A 14,271-nucleotide genomic window follows, 5' to 3' on the forward strand; every position below is an offset into this window, starting at 1 on the left:
CTTGCCTTGTACAAGAGTCCCCGGCTTCTGGTGCCGAAATAGGTCACAGTCTTCTCCACGGCGTAGCTCCTCAAGCAGACCACGGATAGGGACACGGGTAAGATCGATGTGCACCGGAAGGTCCGCCTCTTCTGGTCATGCAGTTTAGCAGCTGCGATGGGTACGGATTAATGGTCGGATCGTTAGAGGAGGGTCCCTCAGTCACAGAGCTCTCTCAGATTGCGGCCATCTTGGCTGGTAGCTAGCCACGCCCCCGTATTTGCGTTTTTTACGTTTGCGTAAAGTGGTGTAATTGAGGGATTTAAGATCTTCAATCACAACATCATTAAAAGTGTTGATTCCATCTTTCGGCATTAAGGGGATTAATGTGGAAGGTGGCTGAAAAGGACTACTACATGGAAGATTATTTCTGATGCCCATTTCTTGTAGATCTTCTTGAGTAGACCCTACATTGTCAGTATTCATGCTGTTTAGTTCGTACACAGTTCGTAGAATGCTTGTATCAGAGACTTGAAAAAGATTGGCACTTGTGATGTTGACTGCCTGTTCTTGTGCTTTATTCAAATTGAAATGCTTCTTAACACCTTGGCTGCTAGAGGGTTTCCCATTATACATGACGAGTTGACCTTGTCATGAGCACAGCTCCAGTGTGCCTCATGACGAGTTCACCTTGTCATTAGCATGGAAAAGGTTAAGTTTAAGCTTGCGAATAAACTTTAAAACGTCTGCGGGATTGGACATAATTGAAAGAATTTTGAGGGCAAAAAGAAAGTCCCAAAGACAACAGTTGTATCTCTGACTTGGTACAAATAATATCAGATAAGTTCACCACAGTGTTGTCAGGAGCGATTGATTGTGTGGATGTAATATACATTTTTTCCCTCTGCCCCTCTTGTTGAAGCCACGTGCACCTGCATTTCCTCCTTTATTGCTTGCGCCTGTTGTTTCTTCTACGCCTTTCTTTGACTGTGGTCGTGGCAGTAACGTTTGACGGCTTCCTTCTATTAAAAAACCAAGTTCTTCTGATGGTGTATATTTTGTAGGTACCTGGGTCTGCATAGTGTTAGGCCCACTGTCGTCAGAGTCAGTACTACTCGCAGCTGAACTCACGTCTGTATCTGAGACCACCAAGTTAGATGCAGTTGGAATGGGGATTTCTGGATTTTTAGACCCAAGTGCTTGCCTTTTGACGATATCCAATTTTCCGGCAAATGTGAATATTGTCCTCATCTTGTAATCACTTTTGTCCAGTGCAAATTTGAATATCTTGCAAGAGTTTATTGATTCCTCATGTTTGGTCAGGCGCACTCTTTGAGCATTAGGGGATTGGGCTTCTCAAATGATGGAGCTATGAGAACCCTCAATCCCCGCGGCACTCTACCCACTTCTCTGTATTTTTCTAGGGAACGTTTTTCCCACCATTTGGTGATCTACATACGGAGTAATTTCTCCAGTTTCTTCATTGTGGATTTTATATCATTAGTATTTGTAGTTTCTGTGTTATTTTCTTGTAGCACTTCATCTAAGTTAGGCAAGTTTCAAAAGAAAGCATCAGCCATCGCCTCCCGGTTTCGTAGTGTTCCAGCCGATGTAGCCATATTGTTTGGCATTGTCAATTAATGCACCTATGCAAACACTGCTATCGCACAGTGTAAACAGTCTATTACAACAATGCATGATCCTTCCACCCGCACCAGTCACCCTGTTTTTGAGTGTGACACGGCTTACCCCAAAGTACCTAGGTTGTCCCGCTGAGGTCCTCCGACTCGGTTGAGTCGCCAAGGCTGCCTTGAGTCTGCTGCGTTCCTCACTCGTCAATTCTCAACTGTGGGGTGATGGCTCCAGATTACTCGTTCCGAGTTAGACTGAAATCGCATCGGCGATGTCGGCCGCACAAATAGCCAGCCACACGTTGAAAGGAGGGTCCATAAAGGCGGAAACAGCTTTTTTCCACCAAATCGGAATGTAAACACAAAATCCTGAATTACCTCTTCTTCTGGTAATGCAAAAAACAGGTACGAACCCCCAATGTGCTGAACCAAATAGAGTGCTTTATTGCCATCTCAGCGTGACATGTTTCGGCCGTGTTGCCACAGCCTTGATCACATGACTCACCGGAACCAGAATAGACATTTTATAGTGCTTCCCTTAACATTAAAGTTACGTCCATATGGGCTAGTAATAGAGCTAGAAAACTTACTACAATGGGTGCATATAGTACCACTTGACTATGGACTTACAAGCAAATGAAATATTCCAGTAAGCTGTGTCTACCATGTTGAGAGGAGAGGGCAAAAGCACTTTAGCACTGTTTAGTCCTAAGGGCAACAAAAACGAATTCAGCAAAAAAGTGGACTATGAAGAAACACATTTGGGCATGGACCTACAGAGAAGACCAAGTCCAACATGACCAGATATTTAAGTTAAGAATCTCCAATTGTTTAATTCATCTATTCTCAAAATGTGTGTGTGACATAAAGATCACTGATTTGAATCTCAGTTTCTTATCCTTTTTAGGTAGATAAAACAAGTGAGGTTTGGATATAACAAAAACCCCTGTTTAGTACCTGCAGTTAATTATGTGTTCTTTATACATGCTCTTACGTGTACACTTCTACTGTTACTATGGGGAAATGCTTTGGCATTATTGCAATTGATATACTGGACATAAACTGAAGAGTATCAGCCTTTATGAAACACCGGAACAACATTAATGAAACTACTAATAATATAGTACCCCAAAGCAATATGGAAATCGAAATATAGACATGGATGCAAAATCGAAACTAGTGAAGTGGCCTTCGAGCTGTTTTAAAATACCTGAAATCAGCAAGTAATGGGTCATTCTGGAAACTGGCTAATTGTGCTTGGTGGTGTTTGGTGAAAATCATGGATCATCTGCATGTATATGGGAATTATGACATCATTATGCACACCGATCAGGTGGTCATACTAGAACATTAGATGAACTGGTAATTTACGCATACTGATGCATCATGGAGCTCTGGATAGCTGTGCATTGGGACATATTGGAAGCTGTGAATGTTCACAATCAGGGGCATGATGAAATTGTCAATAATAGTACTGTAATGCAGCTTTGTTTTGTTCTGTATGGCTAACAGCATGTCACCTTGCAGGCACATTTCATTCCAATGTAAAATATTGAAAAGGGTCTGCCCTGGAGGTGGAAACCAATGTTTGAGCCTTTGGGATGTACCTCATGGAACTATACTGAAGCAAATTAGAGGCAAAATGGTGTGCACTCCCAGAATGGCTCCAATCTTCATATGAGTCTCAGATAACTCCAATAGCCCTTGTGCACTGCACAAATGATTTTGAATACGATTAGTTTCACCAGGGACTTTTAGAGTGGGGTTTGTATGACTTTCAGGCTTTCTCAGGTTAAAGCTGGCTGTATATGAATGTTTGGTTTGGCTTTCATAATATGCTTAAGAGTTGCTATAGAGATTTTTATACATTTTGTAGGATTCCCAGCATGCCATTCTGTGAGCAGTCACTTGCGGCATGTAATAACCACAGTCTGGATTATTCACACAGGAATATTAGACTATGAATGGTTTACACATGTAATTTTCTCGCTCGAACACTTCTAAGTAACTTGGATACTTTTGGCTATCAGAAAATTGAGTGTAAAGTTGCTAAAAAGTGTACACTTGCAAGTCTCCAGACCCTGAAGAAAGGTGCATGGCTTGATTTACAAATGTATGTGACTACTGCTGGAAAACAATGACACACCAGTTAGTCCAGAAAAACATTTTGCCAACCACTGATACTGCAATATACCCCCTTGAGGTTCAAATTAAAAAACATTTTTAAAAAAATTAACAAATAAATATGTACTATGTGTACATATCTCTTTTTTAATACATTGTATTTATTTATATTTTTATCTATTTTAAATAATTGTATTTAATGTAACATTATTGGGTCCCTTTTTTGCTGTAGTAACTTTAGGAGTGCAGTATGTGAATGGCAATAGCTTTACTATTTTGTGGGTGAGTGAATGTCCCTCCCTAAAGCTCTCCATAGCCGTCCCTAAACCAATCTTTACCTTTCCTTAAACCCCTTCCATTTAGTAGTAAGTATTTCCCTTTATCCAATCACTCCAACTGGTCCCTCCAACAGTTTCTACTAAGAAGTAAACTTACATTTGTGAGGATCACCTCATAAAACAGATAGGAAGAGTGAGGTGGAAATGTACACTCACAAGTCTATTGGTAGCATGTTGTATTCCTTTAGTATTACCAATGTATTAATACTAAACATACCACACCATGAAGCTTGTGAATGGGCCCAATAGTCTATAGGTCTCTTAGTGACTAATGCCCATCTATGAGTGTTCTGAAATTAAACAGATTCTGCAGTAGCAAAGAGGAGTCCATCAATGTTCTGGTTTCAATCAGAGATAACATATGTGAGATGCTGGAACCATATGGAAGGCTAGCACTTTTATCTGAGCTATTTAGAGAGGATTTTCCAAGTTCTGGGAATTTGGCAGATTTTGTTTCTTTTAATGATGATTTTGAGAATTAGGGTTCATAACCTCTGGTATTTCTCTGCCTTCCTGTGATGTAAACTTTGCTTCTTAGATTGGATGGCAGACTGAGATGAATACTCTGATACATTAGGCAGGTGATTATGAAGCCATATGTGGTTTTGTAAGCAATAGTTTGGGGTCTCCTAAAATAGGAATAATAGTGTCTGTTTTTTCCCTCTTTAACCAGCCATGAAGAGGAGCGTAAGATGGCTCAAAGAGAGATCGCAGAGAATTTAATCAGACCTGCTAGCCTGTTAGATTGGCGGTCAAACATTTTCTGAGGAGGAAACGTTCAAAAGAAGACGTTTTGGCGAGCTTCAATGTATAGGATTTCATCATTATTTTCTGGGTAATTTTAAATCCTAATGATTTCATGGAAGGGACTAATGGGAGGGCAGATCTAGAGAGGAGATAGTATATGAGGATAAGACTGTACTTGAGGGGAGTTCTCTTGCATCAACCAGTTAATTAATGAATCAACCAATTTATAGAGTGCATAGCTTCCTCAACGTGGTTCCCAAGTGCAAGCGGAGAATCAAACCTCAAATGCCTAGACATGCCGGGTCTTAACCATCTTCCTGAATTTTTCAAAAGAGGTACAGAGATGAAGATGTAGGGGTAGAGCTTTCCAATTATTGGGAGTTACCAGCCTAAAGGACCTTCCCTACTGTTGAAGGAAGTGGCCCTTAGGGGCCACCCGGGTTACTTACAACCACCTGCACTGCCTTCTCAAGAATGAAGAGTAGGTCAGACAGTAGAGCACACAAATAGCTGTTTATTAGCAATACTCTGCAGAGGAGTCCAAGTCTGACCTGCGCCCTAAGATGTCTTCCGAGGGACTGGCCCCCCAACAGCTGGTAACACATAATTTTTCCCAAGAGCCTCCAGCCACGCCCACAGTGGAAAGTTACCGGCCGGAGCCGAACATGAACAAAGAAGGCAGAGAGGGATGAACTACCACCTGCCAGATGGGTACATACTGTCTACAATTCAAGGTTACCGTGCTGAGCCTCAGCGATAGGAATGCAAGGCAGAATGGCCTATTCATTTGTTTGTCAGAATCCAACCTTGAGCAGGGGAGGGAATAATAGCTGAATACAGTGTTCTGCTGAGGCAAGCAATACAAATAATAAGGCCTAGTTCAGACACAGCCTAATGGGGATTGTGAAATACAAAATGGAATCACACTTGCTAACTGAGGCTTGTGCTTTGCAAGGATAACTCAGTTGGTTTCATAACATGAATGCATATGACATGTCATTTAGCCGCACAATGATAACCGAATAAGCGTATTATAATAATGGGGTTTTTCAAACCTAACACTGTCTAGAGAGTCTGACTTTAGGAATGAAGATGAAATTCAGTTCACTAGAATTTAGTGTCCGCTTAGCAATAGGAGGGGAAATCAGAGAGAAAATGCATGCTGCCCTGGCTTGGTGCAAAGCTTTTAAAACATAACATAAATGTAATACATTTAGTTATTGGAAGCAAGTGCAGGTGATGGAGATATTGAGCAACTGAATAAAGGAGCTGAAACTCTGTTTTTAGCCCATTGTAATTAAGGGAAGAACATGTTCATGCAGTCTGTTTACCAGGAAGCATAGAAAGCAGCAGATCCTTAGGAATTTACTACATGGTAATCTTCCAACAGGCTTTATTGACAGAAGACTTTAAAAAAAAATTCAATGGACATGAGTGGCTAACATACAGATGTATAGAAGGTGAAACAGGCCTACCGAGCAAACAAAAGACTGAAAGGTTTCCATCAAAGACCAACTTAAAACATGATATTCTCGTTCTGACAAAAATAAAAGGTAGTGGGCTGACTATGATTCTCCCAGATCCATTCAAACAGTTAGCAGAAGAATATGTAAATAATATTTCCTGGATTTTGTCACACAATTATGTATTTACAATTGTGAAGATCAAAAGTGCTATGGTTTCCTCAAACTTAAAGGAATGCACCTGTGATGTCTCATAGATATAGGCTACAAGGTGGCCACCAGAACCAAAGGGTGCTAGTTGAATGCATGTATGAAGTAGACAGTGATTTTAAATTCAATCTGGAGAGTGTTTTGTGTTAACCTCTCCAATGTAGGTCTTTTCAGCAAATTATCTTTTTTGATCATCATTCTTATTATATAACAGGACAGACTTATCACTCCTATCTGAGAAATCTAGGTGGACATTTGACAGGTTTGAAAATACAAATCATATCAAGTCTTATCACAGTATGAAAGAATAAAGCAGCATATTAACACATACATTAACACACTAACATATATGAGCTATGTCACAAAAGTTCACATCAGAAAATACTCCTCCACACCTGTCCCAACCTCCAACTTGCCAGTAATCTATACTCACCAGTATCCAGGACCCTTCCTCATCTCCTAGTTTAGTCTACTTCAAGTATGCATATCATGTGATCAGGGCTAACAATATCCTATTATGCAATTGCTGTAGTGTTTAACTAGACCTGTCCGGTTAGGCTCACCCAACATGTATTGTTCTGTGTGTGAATAATCTATACTTGATGTCATATCGTACAGCTACCTTGTGATATCAATGATAAGGCTCTCAGGCATCAACCAATCTTAGGAATGGACCCCACGCATAATAAAACTGAGAGAGTCCATTCTGAACTTTATAAATTCTCCTTCCATAAATAGCCAGTCTGAAGAATTCAGTCGACCACTTTTGTTGTGTAGGTACATTTGGAGAGTGCCAATGCCTTAGTAGACAAACAAGGTCCTTCTTTTCCATAACCTCCAATGAGTGGTACCGTCGTTTACATCTGAAACATCATGTAAAATGGCTTTTTTAGCCAATTCATAAAAATCATAAAGGTTGGTGTTATGTAGTGTACAACAAACATTCGCTCATTCCTGAGTCAAACTCAGGCAGAACCATAGGATATGCAGCAGGTCACACATTATCAACAGTTTGATCCTTTGAAAACGACTATCACAATATGTAACATGTTTGGTCTTGGCACATCCGTTTTAGAATGAGGTTGTATCTAAGAACATTCCAAAAGTAACTTGGTTTTCTATCTGCATGTTCCACCACTTAGCAACCCTAATTGGAGTTCCTTTATAGTGTATGTGCCACTGGAGAGGCCTTCTTCATCTCTGCCCTCAGGATACTCGAGATTTTAGAGTTGGTGTTGCTCAAAACTAGCAGAGCAGTAACCTTGAGTTGAGGAATCTGGTCCCCTAAACTTTATGGAGGATTTCTCAGCATTGAAGGGCATCATGGCAAGGGCAGTTGGATGAGTATATAGCTAACCTGAGTCTCGTTCCAGGGAAGAATTTAGAGCAGACACACGGGAAACCTAATGGGGAACTTTGACATATCAAGATGGGTAAAGCAAAGTTGCATGTTGGTACAACACCCTGTCTTCTCTAAACTATGTGAAGAAAATATGTGCACAATTGTAAATATGTTCACTGTAAAAATGGTATCAGTAAATAATGTAAAACACAATTGTACAATGTAATGTCCCAATTATATATTTCAAACTCCTTCTATTAACTCACTTGCCAATCATTTCATTGTCTGTTTTGCTATACCTATATGCATGTGTGGGCAATTTGAGTCGCAGTGCAAAGAGGGCAGGCAACTAGGAAGTTGCTGTGTTTAAGGGGTTGGAATATTCTGTTCTTTGTAGTCAGTGTATTCTCTGTGCCAAGTGGTCAGGAAGTTGATTGTGTTAATTTCACTCATCCCCAGTGATAGAGTCAGTAGATTTCTTGAGTGGGTTGTTGAGAGAGAATATATAGTTTTCAAAGTCCAGCATGTATCTATTATTGATTTGCCAGGAAGACATGGCACTGGATTATGTTGGGTTCTGTTTCAAGGTTTACCTGTGCTGGGTGGGTAGGTACAGGGTTTTAGTTATTGACTGTGTGTGTGAAGTAATTCCTCTACTGCTTGTACAATATTGCACGTTTTTACCTCTGCATTATACATTGTGTCAGTTCCAGATTACTTTGTGCAAGGTTGCATATTTCAATTGGTCAATATTTGGGTTGGAAGGATGGCATACTGATGGATCACAGGATGAGATTATATCTGCTTGTAAATTGGGCAAGCTTTCCACATATTGGTGTGTAATTTACCATTTAGAGAAGTGATTGACAGGGAGGGATTTTTATCTTCTGACTAGTAATAGATTCTCATCCCTACACATCTGCCAGGTCAGACTCCCCTTGGGACAGGTGATGATTGCTACCCATGAAAGGTGCCAATCCTCTGCTGGCAATAGCCACTGATTACAGGCTGGAGTAAGGATTGACTGACATGAAACATCAAGGGACTGCGACAGGTGATTAATGAGCAGCCTTTTCCTTTTTGGTATACCACTGATGGACAAAATATTATATATAAGCGGGCATCCTAGAGAATGACTACAGTACTGCAGACACACAACGCCGTGTTTGTGCACATGATATTGTATCTACCCCTCTCTGATGTTTCAGTAAGTGTGTTTTGGACTCAAATTGTTCATACTATTGTTCTTTGAGTTAAATACATTATTATTATTCTTAAAAAGGGTTATGTTATGCTAGTACTTGAAACTCGTTCTCTCAATACTCTCAATATGTTAGGCTTTAAAGAGATCTTATTTAAAATAGTATGTTCAATTTTGACCACCATACATCAAAACTGTAGTTGGTTTGGAAAAGCACAAATGAGGGAAATATAATATATGCAATAGTCAGTCAGTCAGTAAAAAAATACCTTTATTTGGTATTTCACAATGATAAAGCATACAATAAATAATTTAAAAACAATCACATTCAAAAAAATGTTATTTCCTGGAGTGTAATTCATTATTTAAATTTTTAAAATTCAGTCTTGTTTTCGACCTCGTTTATTTATTTCGGGTCCACTTTTAGGAGAAGGTTGTCGATCAATGTGAAGAACTTTACCCCGCGAAAAATTAAAATGTTTGAAGAGCCTGCCATCCAGCAAGTTACAGGTGCGGTTGTTTAATTAATTTAACATCACTTTTAAGAGCTTCCTTCTTTCGTCTTTTACTGTGGGGCAGGCGCACATCAGATGGTATATCGATTCTGTGTGGTATCCACATAAGTGACAGTTTTCATCTTGATGTTTGCCTTTCCAGGATGGTAACAAGTCCTTTGAGTTATGATCTCCTAGTCGGTACAGCAAACAAATGATGGACGGAATGCTGACAATGCAAACATTTTCCCCCAGTCAAAAGATCTGAGTTAAATCCATTCTTCTTTTGCCCACTATGCCACCCCAGTTTGGACCCAGCTATATGCAAATCAGTCTTGACCCTGTGCCCCATGAGAACAGTCAAGACCAAACTCCTTGTCATTACAGCATAAACCTCTTTATTAATGAAAGTCGAAAATGTGCTGCTAAATGAGCTTGCAGTTTGGGCTTTGTATATGAATGTATTACTGACCAGGCATGTCAAAGTTTAATCAATCTTGTCCAGAAAAGACAGTTTCCTTGCAGTGGCATTGCACACTCTGCTGAATGCTGTTCTTTCCATCTTATTGTCCCAAACCTCTTGAATATCTAATGCTGCCAGGGCTGCACTCAAATATTCACCCCATGTATTTGGTGATTTCTGATCGAACTGGGCTTTATTTCTGCCCAGCATAAATTGTTCAGAGATCCGGATTCAGAGGATCACATTTCATGAAGGTAGCTTTTCTTTCGTATTCCTGATTCTGAAGGCCGAATTCCAAACGTATCTGAGCTGGTGACGCGGCTTTGGGGAGATTAAAAACTGCTGTGTATACTTTTGTCTGCAGCTCCCTTAGAATATCAATTTCCTGACTGTGCCATATTTCTAGGCCATATGCAAGTGTTGGAAGTAGCTGTGCTTCCATTACTTTCAGGAGGTGGCTGTAGGTAGGGCAGCGCAGTTTCTTTTGCAGCTGTTTGTAAGCGAAAAATAATGAATTAGCTTTTGCTTTTATATCAGTTTTCTGATTCGTAAAGGACATGCATCGGCTCAATTTGATGCACAGGTATTTATAAGAGCTGATTTCCTCTATTTGTTCACCCTTTGCATGCCATTTATATTTAACAGGCCTGGAGCCTGCTAGACGCACCACCTTTGTTTTCTTTTTATTGAATTCCAACCCTAGCCGATCGAAGTAATCTATCAGGTTATTGATAACTCTTTGTAACCCGACTGAAATTTGACTCACGGCCACTCTATCAACCACGTATTTCAGAAACTGAATTGGCTCATTTGCAAATTTGGGTGGGTGGCCATTTACTTTTAACAGGTGGTTGTTTAGATCGGTGAGATATAGATTAAATAAACCCGGTGTTAGGATGCAGACCTGTTTCAGTCTGTTGTTTGTGTTCATCTTAGAAGATATTCTGCTGCTGTCTCCAAGCTTCACCCTAGCCCAGGTTTCACTATATACTGCTATTGTGATGTCAATTCGTTTTTGTGGTAATCTTCATGCTTTCAATTTCACCCAAAGGCGATCTTGTGGCACTCTGTCGAAGGCTTATTTTAGGTTGATATAACATGCAATAAGTCCTTTTTTATTTGCTAATAGCTTTTTCTGTTAGGATCGTCAATACTGCCAAGTTCATGATGGCGCCCATACCATGCTTAAAACGTGTTTGATATTTCGGGATTATGCCCATTTCCCCCGTCCATGCCTGTAGTTGTTGTAAAATACATGATGCAAAATGTTTTGCCTCAACGTCAAGCAAGGCAATGAGCCTGTAATTTCCAGGCTCGGTACGACTTCCATTTTTATAAATTGGATGAAATGGGTTACCTCTCCAGAAATTTGGTGTCTTATTTTAGCGATATAGATGGTTAAAAAAAGGCATGCGGTAATTGGCCCAACATTCAGGTTCTTAGTTAAAAAGTGCATTTGGGAGGCCGTTTGGCCCTTCTGCACCTTCAGTTTTTAATTTTTTTATCACTGTTTTTTGTTGTTTAGTTGGTATTAGGGTATTTATGTTTTGGGTCTTGAGTTCCAATTTGGTTTTTTTCTATTTGGGGGGCTAATTGAAATTCCGTTTTGCTTTGCATCCTTCTTTATATGCAAGCCTGTTTCTGCCCGCGGGTATGTACTATTTTGTGTGTTATTATACAATTTGTTGATGTGTTGTGTCCATGCTGACTCTGTTATTCTCGCATTTTGGAGCGTTCCTATTCCTTTTGTTTTATTTATTATCCCCCAAAATTCACTGCTCTCTGGTAATATATGCAATAGAAGAGTGAAATTATAAGGGAATGGTCCATTTGGAACAGCAAAAATGTTGCAGCATGGCATGGATGGTGAAGTTGATGCTTTGCTGGAACTTTGTGGGAATACAGACAGGGGGGGACATGTGGTGCCACATCCCCCAGGCAGGGGGGGCATGGTTGCCCTGTAGGCCCCCCTTTGTTCATGGCGGGGCTCCACCATGAAAAGGCTGGCAGTCAAGGAACTCATAATATGCTGTGCAGGACTGCAACAATGCCCACTCCTCATATTGCAATGTGGTGCTCCTGCACCACCGCCTGGTGCAGCAGGTGGTCCCTCACTCCTACAACTTTAAAAGTCATAATACTGCAGATGGTGGACCGCCTGCGTGAGTCTGGCAGTCACAAGACCACCAGACTCTTAATCAGACCACTAACTTCCATTGGTGCAGCAGGTGGAGTGGGACCGGGGTCCAGGGGCCTTGGAGCTCGGATTATTACTGGCATTTATAAATCAAACGGTACACTGGCCCATGGTACACTGGTTTATTATGGGAGGTGCACAAGCGACAGCAACAACATTTGATTGTCTCTGCATTTGAACAGGTACAATGTGAATCAGGAAGGGGAAGCAAAAAGTAGGTATCTAAGTGTTTGTCATGCCTGTAATTTAAATGGTTTTGTAGAGTATGAGTGTTCCCATGCACCCACCCATGGTTTTTGACACAATCCCAGATATGCAAAGTTCGGTGAACCTGGGATTGAACCAAAATAGTTCACCCGACCTAGGTGTAACAAGGAGAAATATCTTTATTTCTCCATGTCACTTCCTCTTTGTGTGCATGCTGCATTCTGCAGCATACGTACAAATGGGGAAAATGCCATTAAGAATTGTTTTTGTGTGGTAGAAGGTGTCCCTTCTGGCACAAAAACAATCCTAGCCATAAGGCAGGCATCTTTGTACCATGTTGTTAGGATGCCTGTCTTGGGGCTAGGCAGCCACAAGTACGCCAGCGCTAGGAGATAGCGGAAATGCTCCATGTCTTTGTGAATATGGCTCATTCCTGCTCTCTCCCTTTTACTCAACACAGCTTAGCTAGTTGTCTTGCTGCGTTGCATTGCATAACATTTTTTTAAATTACCCTCTTGGAGCTTAACAGATGTGGAAAGACAAGAAAGTGATCTAAGAGCAGCAGCAGGTTCAAGCTCCTCCTATGCAAAATCTATGCATTAATCTGAGAAATCTAGCACTAAAATAGAACGTCAGTAGGTTACAAGGATGAAAAAGTATTTGCATTTAAGATACAGGTTCACTCTCACCTAATAAGTTAACATTTGTTGTAAGTACAGCTTCACCTTCAGGCCACTGAAAAGGATAACATCTCCAACGGGTTCTGCGCTTCAGGATGGTCCAAACACATCTGCTAGTCATAATGTACATGTGGAAAACTATATCTGCTGGTGCAGCTGAAGACCTGTTGACTCGCTGTGGGCTTTTCACACCAAACATAAAGTCTTACTCCAAGGAGGGTGATGTTATCTTTGGGATTCTGGCTGCAGTTCACTTGGAGACTGTTATTTCTTCAGCAAAATACATATTCGCTGAACCTCCTGCTCCCAGGCGCTGTCAAAGGTAAATCAACCTCTTCTATCACTATCCTTTCCTTGATAAACAGTGCAGAATGGTAACATGGAGGTTATCATAACTTTGCATATTTGTGTAGTTGCATATTTATGTACTTCCCTAACAGAGCTCAACAATTGTTTTTCCTAAACAGTAGAATGCTATTTCTAATGTTAATAGCAAGGTCCATTCTTCTGCAAGGTGTGGAAGCATGAGGAGGCGACTGCATTGACTGTCATTTCATAGTCAGTTGGCTGTCAAGGATGATACTGAGGTTGCGTGTATGTCCGGTCGGTATGGGTGTAGGTCTGATTCTGCAAGCCACGAGCTGTGGTCCCAAGTGCAGGTGTTTTTCCCAAAAATCTGAACTTCAGTTTTTTCAGAGTTGAGTTGGTAGCAGTTGTCCTTGGTGAGTGAGAGAATCAGTTGAAGGGCATCTGCTTAGGATATTATGTTGAGTCCATGGGGTGTGATGACATGTCTGATGGGGTAATGTAGATGTTTAACAGGGTGGGGCTGATGGTTACTTGTGATACACCCGATATGATATCTTTGGGTGAAGAGGTGAGGGGAGGCAGCCAGATGCTCTGTGTGCGTCCTACCTCTGGCATCATCTGCGGTTATGGCTTCTCAATGGTATCCTATGCTGACAACAAGCAGATTGCCTGCTCCTTGTCACCCGATACCAATTCCACCTCTAAGAAGCTTGCTACATGCATGAAACAGGGGGCTAGTTGGATGGCGGCAAGTCGTCTAAAGTTGAATGGAGACAAAACTGAGGTGTTGGTGGTTGGAAACAACCCTTCGCTCTGGGACCAACTCCTAAGGCCCTCTTGTTTGGGATAGACCCTTATTCCTAAGCCTGAAGTTAAGAGCCTTCGC

General features: G+C 40.9%; 1 protein-coding gene across 1 annotated transcript in view; it reads left to right on the forward strand.

Annotated features, from left to right (window-relative positions):
- Nucleotides 1-13,156: 13,156 nt before the first annotated feature.
- The window catches only part of LOC144783905 (extracellular calcium-sensing receptor-like), a gene marked incomplete at its 5' end in the record, with an annotated part of 98,565 nt that continues 97,450 nt past the window's right edge, over nucleotides 13,157-14,271 (forward strand). Inside the window, one exon of the mRNA XM_078662646.1 lies at nucleotides 13,157-13,398. Within this exon, the coding sequence (XP_078518772.1) occupies nucleotides 13,157-13,398 (242 nt within the window). The remainder of the gene's footprint in view (nucleotides 13,399-14,271) is intronic.

The sequence above is a fragment of the Lissotriton helveticus genome, chromosome 10 (genome assembly GCF_964261635.1).
Source record: "Lissotriton helveticus chromosome 10, aLisHel1.1, whole genome shotgun sequence".
Classification (NCBI taxonomy): domain Eukaryota; kingdom Metazoa; phylum Chordata; class Amphibia; order Caudata; family Salamandridae; genus Lissotriton; species Lissotriton helveticus.